At 38.5% G+C, this 16,813-nt stretch overlaps 1 protein-coding gene across 1 annotated transcript; it reads right to left on the bottom strand.

Moving 5' to 3' along the window:
• Positions 1-2,930: 2,930 nt before the first annotated feature.
• LOC121532189 (zinc finger protein ZIC 4-like) lies at positions 2,931-7,614 on the bottom strand. The gene is made up of 2 exons (XM_041837968.1): positions 6,430-7,614; positions 2,931-4,257 (listed from the first exon to the last, which is right to left on the bottom strand). Exons 1-2 carry the CDS (start codon positions 7,388-7,390, stop codon positions 3,620-3,622), a joined length of 1,599 nt encoding a protein of 532 aa, XP_041693902.1. The 5' UTR covers positions 7,391-7,614; the 3' UTR covers positions 2,931-3,619.
• Between the last annotated feature and the right edge of the window lie 9,199 nt (positions 7,615-16,813).

Genomic DNA, 16,813 nt, shown 5'->3' on the forward strand with positions numbered 1-16,813 from the left:
TCTGTGTTACTGTAATACCTGTACTAGGATATGTCTGTGTTACTGTAATACCTGTACTAGGATATGTCTGTGTTACTGTAATATCTGTACTAGAATGTGTCTGTGTTACTGTAATATATCTGTCTGTGTTACTGTCATATCTGTACTAGGACCTGTCTGTGTTACTGTCATATCTATACTAGAATCTGTCTGTGTTACTGTAATATCTGTACTAGGATCTGTCTATTTTACTGTAATATCTGTACTAGGATCTGTCTGTGTTACTGTAATATCTGTACTAGGATCTGTCTGTGTTACTGCAACATTATCAGATGAATTAATGGCTTATTAATACCGGAATAACATAGGTACACAGACATGTAAAACTGTCTGTTTTACTGTAATGTCTGTAGTATGATCTGTCTATTTTACTGTAATATCTCTGTCTGTGTTACTGTAATATCTGTACAATGATCTGTCTGTGTTACTGTAATATCTGTACTAGGATCTGTCTGTTTTACTGTAATATCTGTACTAGGATCTGTCTGTGTTACTGTAATATCTGTACTAGGATCTGTCTGTGTTACTGCAAAATTATCAGATGAATTAATGGCTTATTAATACCGGAATAACATAGGTACACAGACATGTAAACTGCTTACACAAAAATAGAACAAATTGGTATATAGTAACAACACAATCATGTGAAACTATTAATGAACAATCTTTATAAGGGATATCTAGGGCTGGCTCGCTCTATAACATCAAATAATTCATTGTTCACAAACGGATTTCACACTGATGCAAGTACACTGTGATATGAGTCGGATCAAACATCTGAATGGTTTTCTCCAAGACTGGAATTCAGACAATACCTCATAGCAGGGCTCCCGAATGGCACAGCGGTCTAAAGCACTGCATCTCAGTGCTAGAGGCGTCACTACAGACCCTGGTTCGATTCCTGGCTGTATCACAATCCGGCCTTGATTGGGAGTCCTATAGGGCGGTGCACAATTGGCCCAGCATCGTCCAGGGTAGGCCGTCATTGTAAATAAGAATTTGTTCTTAACTGACATGCCTAGTTAAATAAAGGAAAAATATATATAAATTGCAAACACCCACAGAGGAACAACGGTGTAGGTCTGTGCACTCCGCTTACAATTGGATATCAACTGCTTACAGTGATGAAAACCATGGGGTAGAAACATATAGTACAATAAACATTGTTTCATTAGTAAAAGGTAATTGTTATACAACATGTATTGAATTTCACTTTAGTTCCAAAGGTCCTGTATATAAACAGGGCTTTCGGGCAGGGCCATTACTTTTGCTGTACAAATCACTAAACATATTTACTTTCAAAACATCAGCAAACTGGTCTAATAATCTCACGTTTCACCGTTTGACAAAGATAGCCAATAGCATCAAAGAATAAAATGTAAGGAAGATATTTTCCAGACTCAACCTGACAGCATGAGAAACACCAACACGGTAAAGACCTCAAACTACGTTGACATCAATTAGAAAATATAAGGAAGTATTAGTAAAATGTAGTTAATCACAAAGAAAGCAACCTTCACCTAGGCCTACAACCTTGAAAATGCGTACTTTGGATGGTGTGCTCTTGCATGCACAGAGGTGGAGACTGTGACGCGCATTTGAGAAAAACTATATTGTGAGAAATGGAATTGAGAAATGGGCCAGACAATCGCACAGCTATGACTGTGGCAAATACGCACGCCCTAATGTAGACCAGGTGTCTCTGTGATTTCTAGGATATCAACTTTTTTAGGATGGGTTTCTGTATAGCACTTTGTGACATCTGCTGATGTAAAAAGGGCTTTATAAATAAAATTTGATTGATTGATTGAACTGCGCACACTGCAATCAATAATGGCTTTCCCCTGCGCAATCACTGTGTGTCATCATGGGCCAAGACAGCAACAAACTTGTCATCAATACCACTGTTTGTTTGTCCTAAATAGTACAGAAACTGACATTTGCTAAAACATTCAATGATGGGCCTGTAGCCTATTGACCTCGATTTCCGCTTGATTTCGATAAGTTGCTCCTTATCAAATGAAACCCGTCAACTGTCAAGGGCGCAAGGATTTGGTTTGAATCTTGATTCATGTCTTAATACGTGTGCACTCCTAATAACATTTTACAAATGAAATTGAGAGTATATGGGCACGTGTATAACACGTTGGCCAGCTCGCGGTCGGCTATTTTAGGTGAACCAAGATGCTCAGAATTCAGTGCAGGCCTATACAGAATTCAATGTATTGCATGAAATGCTAATTCAATTCCAAGAAACCTATGTATGAAATGCTAATTCAATTCCAAGAAATCTGAAACAGTGCACGGTTATCTAGTAACACTGAAATAAACAAAGCGCATTGAGTCTGTGAGGAGTCACTGTGGCACTATAGCACGTTTTCTTTGAAAATGCATTGGGCTTAATTACAGGGCCTGATCAAAGAGAATATACTTTAATTAAATATTGAATGCATAATACATATTACAGTATGTACAGTAGAATTGTAATTAAACATTTACATTATTATCGAGAATACCGTCGATTGTGACTGATGCCGAAAAAAACTATTTTACACAAAAATGCATAAAATATCCATATACAAAGAAAGAATGTCAGTGTATGCTGAGGAGGGAGGGGGCAGGCCGAAAGGCGGAGAGGCGGATCATGCTTCAGAAACTATATTCTACACTCCACTCTTCTTGGAAAAGAGCAAAGCTGCTGAAAGCTTTATAGGCCTTCCCTTCATCTGATGTTAATCATGATATTTAACAAATGAGTGTTATAATGAGTATAATGATATGATACTCAATATGTCTTTGAATTATAGTATGATATAAATCATAGGATGTCATGATTGGTTCACTTGTTATTTGGCCTCAAAATTAAACTTGACGAGAAATAATAGGTTTTAAATAATATTTTATTTCCAAGTTCTGCCTTACATTAAACACGACATGAGTAATGCACGTTTCTATGCTTTCCCACAATACGATACAGTTACATTCCACGAAGACCCAGTCCTTTACATATGCTGGTATAGCCTTCCAAGTTAGAATACAAGTATAGTTCCTTTTATATCACGTTTTCCACTTTCAGATATTCATATAGGCCTATATATAACCACACATAGACATTCCCGTTGAATCCATGTCGTTTCCTTGTCCTATAGCAAGCATCTATGATGATGATCATTCAAATAATAGGCAGATGTACTGTAGACAGCATTTGTATTCATGATGTTCTATTCCAAGACTCCAACAGAAGGGGGATGAATGTTCAATGTAGCCTACACGTGTGTTACAATAGGCCTGTTTCTTACAATTGACACAACTCAAGGCCCACCAGACATAGGCCTATAGAGTTTGTGCGTCACAGAACAGTTAAAGCTTACCATCACGCACTTTGCAAAGCTGTATATATAGTTTAGCAAGTTTTCAAAACTACGACACATAATAACTTCGACGTGGCACATTTTTATAGCCTACAACATCAACAAAAACACACGCAATAATAGGCCTATATAATCCAAGAATAACAGATGTCATAACACAAATAGACCCAAGTTGTGTAGGCCAACGTCACTCAGGCGACTTAACTGAGTCAAATGGATGATATGTTGTTATTACACTGCTTTGGTGAGAAAGCGTCCACGCCACTGTGGCACGTATACCACCCATTGACAATACTTTTCTGAAAGGGTGAGGCAGTGGAAAATGTCCTGGAGCTCTGGGCGAAACTGTGGCCTGCCTGGCTGCATGGGTATTGGGTGGGCTCAGGTCTGTAACCGCTCCTCTGTATCAACAATGGATCCAAGAGGCCCTGCGACCTATGTGAGGAGTAGTCCAAACTATTGTCGAATGTGTGATGGAAACGTGACCTCAGAGTCGACTCGTTTTGAAGCTCAGGGGATAAGGACTCTTGGGAGGTGGGCGGCTGAGGGTGCGTCACGGTGGTGGACAAGGCCGTTTCGGCTTGATCCGTTACGTCAGGTGACCTGGCCTCTGCAAGGTGTTCCCCGTCCCCCTCGCGCCCATCGCTGCTTTTCGCGCTGTAGACCTTGCAGTGGAGCTTCATGTGCTTCCGGAGGGAACTTGGGTGGGTGTAACACTTCTCACACCCTCTGACCTTGCACATGTAGGGTTTATCACTGGAGTGCACGTGAGAATGCTTCTTTCTGTCGCTGCTGTTAGCAAACCTCCGATTGCAGCCCTCGAACTCACATTTAAAAGGTTTTTCACCTAAACGTGCAAAGAGAGAAATGACCGCGTGTTACGATATGGTTGGTGCCTGATGTGTACTAAACCTCTAGGTTAGGCTTGTGAACTCATCTAAACTTACATTTATATTGTTATACATTTGCACATAAAGAAGTGACGATCGAAATGATGATAATTGGGAGTTTATGACCAAGTGGTGTGTAGGCCTATAGGCCTAATTCCAAAACATTCTTAAAATATTAGAAAGTCATGTCGATTTGAGTTTTGGGTTCATTATCCCTGGGTAATGTGCAATTACAATTCATGTGAATGCATACATTAAACTTGCTCATGTTTTAAGACAGTTGTGTTGTCTTTACACTAACCTTAGGCTTAATATTAACCTTAATATAACCCCTAAACCGTAACTTCGATTGTAGGCCTAAACCCTGAATAAAGGGTAGAATTGCACAAAGCGTAATGAACATTTAATGAAAACTGTAGCTTAATATAGGCCTACACGGAAAATGCCCCAAAAACTACTCTAAACTGACACTTCTGTCGAAAAGTGTATCGAAGATATGACGAAGATAATCATGAAGATAATCAACATGGCAAGAAGTGGAACAGATCATTCCCATAGAAGTTTACCATACCCACGAAACTCCCTTCATATCGTCAACGATTTACCCCAAGGCTGCAGTAAATAGGCCCATCATCTACCAAGGAATATGTCAAACCGTCGATCTCTCCAAGTCTGACCCTTGTTATTAATGTGTTTTCTCGTCTCAATAAGTCCCAACAAACCATAATTTATTTCTAAAATAATATTTTTCCCCAGACAAACATTTATTAGAAATGTGATTTATTAATATTTCCATACATGCATCTGTATTTACTGTTTAATTCGATTAAAACGATACTATTCATTCAATCCAAAATCAATGTTGTCACGTAGGCCTACATTTTAACATCACAGCAAAGTTTGCTATAACGTGGCATTGGCATGTATAACATTTAAGGGTTCTTACCATAAAAGTTTGTCACTGAAGGTTTTTCTCTGTGTGTTGATTTAGATAACTCTGGCTACCAACGACATCATTATTAATTATTTTTTGTCCACACAACATTTCTCTTTAAGGAAGCATTCGACTCTTTTATTTTTTTTAAAGGACAACATAAACTGTGTTCAGTTATCTACGACCTATATTTTCACTGCACTTTAACATTTAAATCCTGTTAATCTCTGTGAAATGTAGCAGAGATCAGACTATAAAGGCATTGTGTTGTCTATAACATAACCTACATAACAACATAACCTGTGTCGTCATAACCTACTTGGCTGCTGTGTTCTACTACTACAGTACGTCTGGCGTTGTTCCTGCGCCTGCGCAGAGAGGAGTCCCCCTACTGGGGCTGCAACTGAGCGAAGCTTAAAAGCTACGTCACAACTCTCCGGTGTCCCGGCATTTATTTATTTATTTATTTAAGCGCAAGAGTGGGCAAAGCACCCAAACAAATGGGCCTGAAATCTACTTGTTTGCAGCAGTAGTACTACAGGTCTTCTGTCCTACTATTTGCAGTTGCCCATGCTTCTCTCCTGTGCAACTACCACCACACCAATAATGACAGGCTATAAAGTCATAACCATATTATAGAAACTACACAGACAACAACAGCACCACGAACAACATAAACAATGACAACCACAGACGACAATATGACGATATTAATAAAAAATATATATATTTATAATAATAATAATAATAACAATTATTATTATTATTATATAATTTCTTTAAATAATAATAGACTATGCACATTTTAATTGTAAAAAATCTGGCATGGCAGACAGTGACTGTCATTGAAAACAATCAAAAGTTTGTTCAAACAATTGCTTTTGCTAATATTTTTGTGCACTATAAAATGTTATTATAGTGTCATTATACATAGAGATAAGATTGAGTTGTGTTACACAATCTAACTTGTGTATATAATAATATAATTTAGTAAAATATAACATTAAACATTTAAAATGTGGTTTAAATTAGGTTATCAATATTTTCTCAGAGTAAATTTAGCCCCCCAAAATTTACAAGATTTTGGCAAATTTGATAATTGATTAGATCTTTCTCTGCCAACTTTTATGTTAGCTAATTTCTATTACTATTATTATTATTATCATTATTATTATTTACACTAATAGTTACATACCTGTGTGTGTCCTCTTGTGAATCTTGAGGTTCTCTGATCTTGCAAAAACTTTTTCACAGCCGTGGAAAGGGCAGGGAAATGGCTTTTCCCCTGTGTGGACTCTGACGTGGTTCACCAACTTGTATTTGGCTTTGAAAGGCTTTCTGTCCCTCGGACAATTCTCCCAGTAACACACGTATTCAGAGTGCTCTGGTCCTCCGACATGTTCCACTGTCACATGGGTGACAAGTTCATACATAGTCCCGAAAGTTCTGGCGCATGGCTGCTTCCCCGACCCCTCTTGGCTGTCACTCCACTTACACACCAGTTCGTGCTTCAGATTCTGTCTGGAGCACCTGAGGAAAGCGTCACCCCCTCCACGCTGAATTGCCATGTTCAGCGGTTTGTAGAGACCCAGGAACTGAGAAACAAGTTGTTGGCTATTTCCCCTGGGGCCGTTGATGCTCTGGCCATAAGGGTGCGTCCGGGTGAGGAGGTCCCCAGGTAGACCCAACATCACTTGACCGGAGAGATCTCGGGTTGCGTCGGAGGAACCATGGGCCTGCTCGTGATATGCGGTGAAAAAAGCATGGCTTCTGCTATCTCTATAGCTAGGCAGGTCACGATACCTTCCAATCCCGCCATGTTGGTTACTTCTTGATGCCAGTTGATCAGTGACGGGTGGCATTCCGGCTCCAGAAAGATTGGCTCCAATGATAATACCCCTAGGGCTGTGCTCTAACCGGTGGCTGGAGTATCCAGAGTCTGCAAAATGGGGAACCGAATGGTCAACATATGCACTGGACCTCGTCTCGGGGTAGTCTCGCAAATTGTGCGAGGGGCAGAGTTTTAAGGAACTGCCAGTGGGGTGCCCCATGTGCTCCCCTGCCAAAGGTGGCAGCACCACGCTGGGTTCAGTATTGCTCTCCCCGGGGTTGACGCAAGAAAGAGGGCAGCCACTAAACCTCGACAGGCTTGTCATGTTTTGCTGTGAGTTTGTCTGAGAGTTTGCAAAATCAACCAATTCTGTGCTCAAGATTTACCTAGAAATCTTGTTTCCATTTTCATTGCTGTTTATCATCTGCATGTGAAATTGTTGGCCGTGAACTTCCCAGTAGCAGGAACCAGACTCAAGTTCGTTAAAGTTAGTGTGAGTCCCATGCCGTTCACTTTGCCCTCTTGATTTGTGGCAATAACAGTGGTAGTAAAAATGCTCCGAAACAGGCCATGGTGCAATATAAAAGCACAGCAGGCAAACCTGCTTTTAAAAAAGGGCCTTTGGGATTGGTTGGAATGTGGTATGATTGACAGGCGCTGGGTTTGTTTTAAAAGGGACACGCAGGCGTTCACTGCACGACTCCGTTTTCAAATATCTCAGAGAAAATGCTTTGAAATGTGCCGCGGTATACACTGCCAAATGTTGGTGGCTCTTTGACTCTAGGCGCCACAATACAAGCGCCTATTCGTAAATTTCTATTTACTGGACATTTTTGTGTGGAAGTCTACAAAAGTAAGATATTGAAATGCAATGTTAAAGTATCAAACGTCAGAGCTTTTAATTTCATTTAAATGTTTATTTTACTGGTAGGAATAGGTTCCAAAATGACATTCTAGGTTAAGATTCCGGTTTTTTTCTTCAGTTCTGACGGGGGGGCCAAACAAAAACAAAGGAGAGTAGCCCTATACCCTAAAAATACCTAAAACAATCACAATATCAAAACATTTGGCGTACTGAAAACAACAACAATATTTTGCTAAACAAAAAATTAAGTCACTTTAAAACACAATATGTGAATTGCTGATAAAAATAAGTTGACATGACAGAAGATAAAGTTTTGTTGCAAGTCAATGGAGCACAATATGTCCGGATAGCCAGACTAACATATGAAACCATCAATCTGCATGCACTCCGTTGCATGATCTTGCTGAATGGTGGGGGTACAAGGTTCTGGCCTCAAGGCAAAAGGGCAATAACCCCATCAAAACAAGCAGACAATTTGCATATGGGTTTCTACTAACTAATTTGGAAAAAAACTTATAATTATTTTCTTGATATTCGAACAGGCCTACACCTTGATTTTCCAATGGCTTTCCATAAACGTGTTCCATAAACCGTTCATTTTTTTCCGTGTTCTTACCAGACTACTTTTCATTTCGCTGACAACTCTAAACCGATTGGATTTTCTCTCACGTCATGCTACATCACCTGATTTAACGAGCATGTTTAGCAAAGTCAACCTTCTTCATTTCCAGACACACAACTGTAACTGCAGTCATTCATATAGGCTACCGTAGCGCCTTTAATGGGATCCACTCTGTCCTGTTTTATGCATGTAGGCTACGATCATGAGGAGAAACTGTGATGTATTATTTGTATAGGTGTTCAACCAGCAGAATCTTTCACTTGTAGAAAATGAACAGTGAAAATATAACTATTGTGAAAAGTAAACTGTATCTCCAAGGGCTGCAGTGAAAAGCGGAACTCGGGCCATGCAACTACTCGTCTGTCTGGCAAACACATTTCAAACAGTAACTTTTCATGCCAAATGATTAGAGTTGTATTTAGCGGGTTTTAGTTGTAAATTATGCAGGCCAAAAAAAACAATGTTCCCAAATTAATAGTCCATGCGTCTTCGTTTGGTTATAGAAGGCATACATTTTAATTTAAGCCACTTGTGGGGGTGCACATCGAATGTAGATTTAATTAGTCAACTATTATTTATCAAGACTGTGTTGTCCTCTAACTTTCAAATCCAGTTTCAACATTGTTGTTCTGATGTCACAAGGGACTAGGCCCAGACAAAACGAGCGAGATGTCTTAACATAGACAAACAGCATTGGCCAAACTTTGTAATTATTGTAATGGCTGCTCGGCCTTTAACCTGGCGCCTTTCCGAAAAAAATGGCTGAAGTCCATTGGCAATATACATTGGCCTATACTCACAACATCACGTTTCAGTCGCTAGCATAGTATAGCCTATAAAATAGCCTAAAACGGGATTTCAAGGTTTTAGGGGATATCCTCCTTTCGAAATAAATTGTAAAACAAAAAGTAGATCAATAAAGTTGGTGAAAACTCACTTTTATGATCAATTATGCACATTGCCATTTGCCTCCGCATGCACCTTTCATTGAGGCCCACTATCTTTCAGAACTGTTGTCTATTTACGTTTACATTTTAGTCATTTATCAGACACTCTTGTCCAGAGCGACTTACAGGAGCAATTGTGGTTAAGTGCCTTGCTTAAAGGCACATTGACAGAATGTTCACCTATGCAGCTCAGAGATTCGAACCAGCGACCTTTCTGTTACTGGCACAAAGCTCTTAACCCCCTAGGCTACCTGCCGCCCCTTTTATTGATCTATTGACCAATGATATTGCATATGGCATGATTTCCTTATAGTCCTAATAACAGCTACATGCAACATACCCATAAACAACCCAACATCTTTAGGTTGTGTCCTCTAACATTTTATGTGAAATTGATGCCTACACTGTAATTTTTTTTCTTGAGATCCAGTCAAAATGACTCATTTTATCTAGCAGCTGTCAACTACATTAGCGAAATTTGTTGAGTTGACTTTTTTAAAGTTGAGTTGACTTCAACTCACTCAAAATGTCAAAACGTATTAAATAATGTTAAGTTACCAAAAAACGATGTGCTTACTCAACTTAGAAATGCACAACCATGAAGTCAAAACAACTGAAGCAACATAACAGTTGTGTTGACTAAAAATGTCAAGTTAAGATGACTTCAACTTATTCTCGAGGGGCGGAGCTCATTAGAAAGGTACCCACCATGCTTTGCAACCATACATTTTTGTATTTACATTTTTGTCATTTACCAGACACTTTTACTCAGAGCAACTTCAGTTAGTGCATTCAACGAAGGTAGATAAACAACCACATGTAAAAAGTAACAAGTACAACATTTCTGTAACTGTTACTGAGAATGTCATTGTAGTTAAAGTGGTCTGTTTGTTGGTTGACATTTACTGAGTGCACTGCCAGTTTTGAAACTGGTGAAAAAGCTCACACATGAGCAAGAGACAGATGGGAGCATAATGTTCCCTACTGAAATCTCAATGATATCATTGCTAGGGTTAGGGTTGTTTAGTCAATGTATATATAGTCTACTTAACTGGATAGCAAGTTAGATTAATAGAAAATATGAAGTCATTTCAAAATGTAGGCTAGTTATCGCTAATAAAACCTACATTAATTCAACTATAAATAGTAAGTTATACTGACAAACTGTAAAGTTGACATTACTTTATTTTATTAGTCAAAGTAAATTTGGTATTAGTTAGGATAACTCTAAATTTAAAGTTGATATAACTAAAGTTAGTTTTGATTGCTAACTCAAGACTTAGGCCTACAGTTTACAGCTAAATTGTGACTACCAACACACTAGACAAGGGTCAGGGCTATCACTAATAGTATTGATTGCATTCAATACATGATACATGTAAGACGATCACAATAAAATGTCACACTTCACATAAAAAATACACAGCCATAGAATAGCAGAAACTGATATCAACAGTGGCTTATGAGGCCTGAGTTGTAACCTATAGCCACAGCAGAATCAACATGTACTCGGCTACAAAGAACACACAAATGTTGTAAATGGTTGTTAACATAGAAGTTTATATTATGAAGTCAATTTTATGACAGTAGTTGAATATCAGGGCAATAACCTAATGCACAGGCATGGGTTTTACCTATACTTAGCTCTATTTAGCTTTCGCAATGTGTCTGCGATGATCGAATGCTGTTTAAAATGGCACCCATCGCCATGTTAGAAAGGGCCCTCTGTAAATTGCACGGCTGTGCACATTGTTCATGACCTGTTATTACTTAGTCCTATACGATAATCAACAGGAATCATACCCAAATAAGTGAAAAACTACTCTGCTCAGGCCTTTTATTACACTGTAATAGAGAAAAATGCACAGGACTCATGGGCAGCTTCATGTATTTCATAGATGCACCCATAAAACCAGCCGAAGTGGAAAATAAACTAATGGAAAAGACAATTAGTGATATCAGTTCATAGGTCATCATTTTGGTGATTTAGACCATGTTGACTCTCTGTATAAAATGATAGTTTATCCGTGTATGTGTAACCGTGCGTGTGTGTAACCGTGTGTGTGTATCTGTGTGTGTATCTGTGTGTGTGTATCTGTGTGTGTATCTGTGTGTGTGTATCTGTGTGTGTATCCGTGTGTGTGTATCTGTGTGTGTATCCGTGTGTGTGTATCTGTGTGTGTATCTGTGTGTGTATCTGTGTGTGTATCTGTGTGTGTGTATCTGTGTGTGTATCCGTGTGTGTGTATCTGTGTGTGTATCTGTGTGTGTATCTGTGTGTGTGTATCTGTGTGTATATCTGTGTGTGTGTATCTGTGTGTGTATCTGTGTGTGTGTATCTGTGTGTGTATCTGTGTGTGTGTATCTGTGTGTGTATCCGTGTGTGTCCATGTGTGTCTAAAACTATTCACTGGCACTGCCCTCTTGTCATGACTTTATGAAATGTAGATGAATTAAGAGGTTTAGGGTGAGGCCATTTGCAGACAGATGTTCCAATAAATCGCAGCGAGGGGTCAATTAGCCATGTTGATAAGCCATATCACAGACATGATTAAAAAGCCAAGGGTCAATGGTGCATGTCTTGAACTCGTAGTAGAGTCACTTGTTCCAACCCACCGAAATGACCACAAACACCAAAGTGTGCACTGTCATGTACTATCATGTTGGAAATGTGTATTTCCTACATTAAAGGCCTTTAATGTAGGAAAGACACATTTCCAACATGATAGTAAAAAGTGTGATTTATCTGTGTTTTATATATATTTCCATACTATGAGGTTGGAATAATACTGTGAAATTGTGAAAATGATGATAAGGCCCTTTTAGTGTAAAAGCTGTTTAAAAGTCCACCTAAAATGTATACCTATTTTGGTGGGATATAGTTTTGGCCTGCCTGCAGGGTAAATTAGTTAATAGACCAATAAGAAAGAGAGTTGCAAACCTCTCTGCCAATAAAAGCTAGTTTTCAGTTTTCCCCTCCCCACTCAGACCACTCCCAGACAGTCCTAGCAAAATTCTTGCTTGAGTAATTACTCTTCACTGAGAAGCTATTTTTGTTTCTTTTTGACAATTGTAATTGAAAACAATCACAAAGTAAGGTACTTAATTGTTACCCAGAAATGATTTGATATTGAGATACAAATGGCTGCATTGGACCTTTAACATCTGAGTAGAACATGTACTTAGCAGTGGACAGGTTATGAACCCTGAAAGACAATGACTGATTGATACACAAAGGTATATCTTTGAGGGAAAGGTGTATCTATGTATCTTCAAGATAGTTTACTTCCAAACTCAGCGATCTGAAAAAGTAGTCCCAAAAAATGGCAGAAAACAGCCAAAGCACTCCATCCCACGCGATGGCTAATGCAGGGAGAGATTGGGCAGATTTGTACTGTATTCCTCCTCCATATATGACCTTTATGATCTTGGCTGCCTCTGAGTAGCAGAAGGGGTACTTGTGTCTATAACATGGACAATAACATGGATAAACAGTGGTCAAATGATATCATCTGTCCCAGATGGGATGATAAATAACTATCTTGCCCAGTTTTTAAGAACTTTGCCTCTTTAACAATGTTTTTTTTTTTTTTTTACTATAACTAAAACTATAACAAACTACAGACAGAATCCAAAAATGGACTCTGACTTTACCTTAATTTAAGTTGTTATAAATATGAATATGAGTGCATGAACATGTATGCACATGTCTAATAGTCCCATTGGATATAGGCACTGTGTATTGTCCACTCTGCTCTAAGAGAAGCTCCCTCTTGGTTTTTCGCTCTGCCGATTTGGAGGTGAAAAGATAGGCCTTTCCCATAAGCTGAGCAAGTGTATTTTATACAATACTTTTTAATAATGCACTGTGTCAAAACCGCATATTATTTTTTCAGATTCACACCAAAATGCATGCCTAAAACAAGATTGGTCGAAACATGAGTGCACCTAAAATCCTTTTAGATATATTGCAATCCGTTACAGAAAAACAACACATCAACACCATGTATCAGTATCCATTAATTGACCAGTGTTTCTAACACCATTTACCGATTCATTTGAACTTCTTCATGTAAATAACGACAGACTAACTCAATTACTGTTGACCATGCAATAAATCATATTTTCCCGCGATTCAATTCAGGAAGAAATTCGGTATAGTTTACACATTGAAATGTATGTATATAACAAATTCAAACTGAATCATAATCAAATATATATATATTGGATTATAATTCAGTTTTAATTTGTTTACATTGACAGTGAATGATAGACAATATTTTTGTTTGGTAACTATTGGGTTAACTGTTGAGCAGGAAAGTTTCCTCAATAAACTTGTCCAGGGCTACTGCACGCGCGGCTTAATCTCAGGCACCGCTACACCTCAGAGAGAGACCCAGCCATACTAATAATGAACAACCATAGCACAAAGACATCTATATTAACCTGGAATTCGAATAGTTTGTCAAATATTTCAAATGTGAGCTATCAAATACAATTAATTTGTTTACCATGTCCAGTATAGTTTTCATTGACACTGTCGATAAGAAAAGTGCATTAGGCCAACAAGCTATCTCACAATTTGTGTCCTTAAGACTGCATTGATATAAATTGCATAGGTACATTTGATTATATTTGTTATATTTTCTGGAGGATCTTTGCATCGCAAGACAATTATGAATTGTACATTATCAAGGCAATGGTGGTGCAGTATATTTACCCCATTTTCTCAACGCAGAGAGCGATTTGTATAAGAAATAGTCTTACAAGATATTAGACTACCAGAACAGTGTTTCTGCGAAGCTCATGCGCATGCTCAGGGCCAAATATTATGAGCATGCAACAGTCTACCGAAAATGATTTCCTCGCTGAAGCTACATGAGCTAAAAAAGAATCACCTTGGTAAATATAACACTTAAATAAGGCATAGCAAGCAATACATAAGTTAATTACACATTCAAATTGGGACATTACACTGTCGGCGGTTGATTAGTGAAAAAAAATATGATGTAGGCTGCATTCATGGAGATATTTTAGCATATCAATTTGTCTGCAAGCAATCAAACGAAAGCAAAATATGTCCATGCATGACAATTTTTACATTTAACAGAAGTGTTTAGCTACACCAATGCAAACGATGAGACGATAATAAATAGTGTGTATTGTGATAGCAATTTAAATATATATATATATATATATATATATATATATATATAAAGTGTCTAAGGCCTAATAATAAGATGCTATCATGTTTCATTCAAATCAAACCCCGTTAAAGAAAAAAATATACAGTAAGTACTGAACCAGTGTCGACAAACAAAATATACTGAGGGCAAAAGACATAGGCCTAACATTTCAGTATCAGGACCTAATCTGTTAAAATTTCAACAGACACAAGTTTTGTTATTTAAAAAAATACTCCTCCTAATTAAATTTGTACAGAGGCAAATGTAGTAGGCTACGTTTACAGTCTTATTCAACAAACCTCGAAATGTTTGAGTAGATAGCAACAACAGCAAAAAGTGTGTAATCTTGTCGACGCATCTGAGAGGCCTACGCTTTGATAATTCTAAAAGGAGTGTCGGAAGTGGGGAATTTTTTCCCCACAATATCCTGGTACTAAATCCAGTAATCCCTCTGTATGTGATCTTCAGTTTGTTACATCAACATGGCAAAATTGGATAACTTAACTTTGTTTCATCTTGTTTATAGTACAACCAGTTGGGTCACGAAATGTGTCGTTGGAAACTCAATAGGATATAGTATTTTCCAATTAAAGACAAATTAAATATAAATAAACTAACGTTTTATGTGGTTCTCGGCAAAGTTGTAGATAATGCTCGCATCTGGATCAATGTATTCGTCTGAAATTCAAGAACATTAGGCCTATAGGTCGTTTCTGCATCACATTATGTGTTTGGCTCTCCGCGAGCAACAGTTGCTTTCGATTATTTGGTGAAGACAGTAACCTGTAACAACACACGAGGCCCTTTCTGATGCCAAAGGTCGGTGAACAACTCTCGCCATAGTCTACACTCCAAGACTCTCCTAATATTGCGGAGAACTTGGTGTCTAATCTAATTGAGCGTTCCGTTGTAGAGACAACAGTGCACGTGCTTCTCATCGTTAATCATTTTATAGTAACACCATCACTGTGAACATACCATATATAATAACCTCACCGAGTCCTTTCGTTTCAACAAGCCAATAAAATATCGAAGAGGAAAAGTTAAGAAAACTTAACTGCCTGTCACTTGTGAAAGTTCACAAAGGTCGCCATAAATCTCAAGCTCTAAGGCTGCAAGGCTATTCACAGTTAACTCATGTTCCCCCTCTCTTTCACACACGGTGTGTGTGTGTGTGTGTGTGTGAGAGAGAGAGAGAGAGAGAGAGAGAGAGAGAGAGAGAGAGAGGGGGCGAAAGAGTGAAGAGAGAGTAAAAGAGGGTTTGTGTGTGTGTGAGTGTGTGTGAGAGAGAGAACGAGTGGGGAGGGAGGGATGTAGGGGGGGGGGGAGAGAGCGCGCGCGGTAGGGAGAAAAATGAGGGAGCGGGAATCATACAGTTTTTCGTTAAAAAAAATCAGTTGTTGCGTTTAGGAACGCAGCTGAGATCTATCTGCTCTAAAAGAAGCACAAACGTTTAATTTTGATGAAAAAAAGATGACTGCTAGGCGTTAAACAAGGTACCACAAGAAACAACTAAAGTTCTGAATATCATAAACATGTGTCCGGAGCTGACTTAAAAAAAAAAAAGCCTTTAAGCACAGATTTACACACCTCCACAGAACCCTACTTACAATTACTCCACGGTTGCTTTCCTTCAAAAGAAAAGTAACCTTGAGAATTTAAATATTGTATAAATATGAAAACTCACCTTACAATTTAAAACACTTTTTCTCGAAGAGGAATATGTTGTGGGAATGGTTGCGGAGTGGATAAGGCCAAAAGCAGAATGAAGGACTGATTTGAAGATTTTTCTCTTTTTCTTTTTTCAGATGTCTAAAATAAAGAATGTGAACTCCTTCCTGGGACAGATTGAGGGGTAAGGGATGTGAAAGGATTGGAGATATAAAGCGCCGCTTGAAGCACTCAACGCGTCTCTGAACTTCATCAGATTTTATGTGTCCTGCAGCGAGTCAGCGGCTACCCTGTGAAATTCGCTCAATGGCACGAATTTTTGGCTAAGCAAAAAATCTCAGGATATTACAATTACTGCCATCTTTCTTTATGTCTTTTATTCCTGCGTCTTACACCCTATAGAGCTTTGCAAAAAAAAGACCCCCTCCCTTCTCAAGCGGCTTCAAGAAAGCCACAT

Source organism: Coregonus clupeaformis, chromosome 2, assembly GCF_020615455.1.
Source record: "Coregonus clupeaformis isolate EN_2021a chromosome 2, ASM2061545v1, whole genome shotgun sequence".
Lineage (NCBI taxonomy): Eukaryota > Metazoa > Chordata > Actinopteri > Salmoniformes > Salmonidae > Coregonus > Coregonus clupeaformis.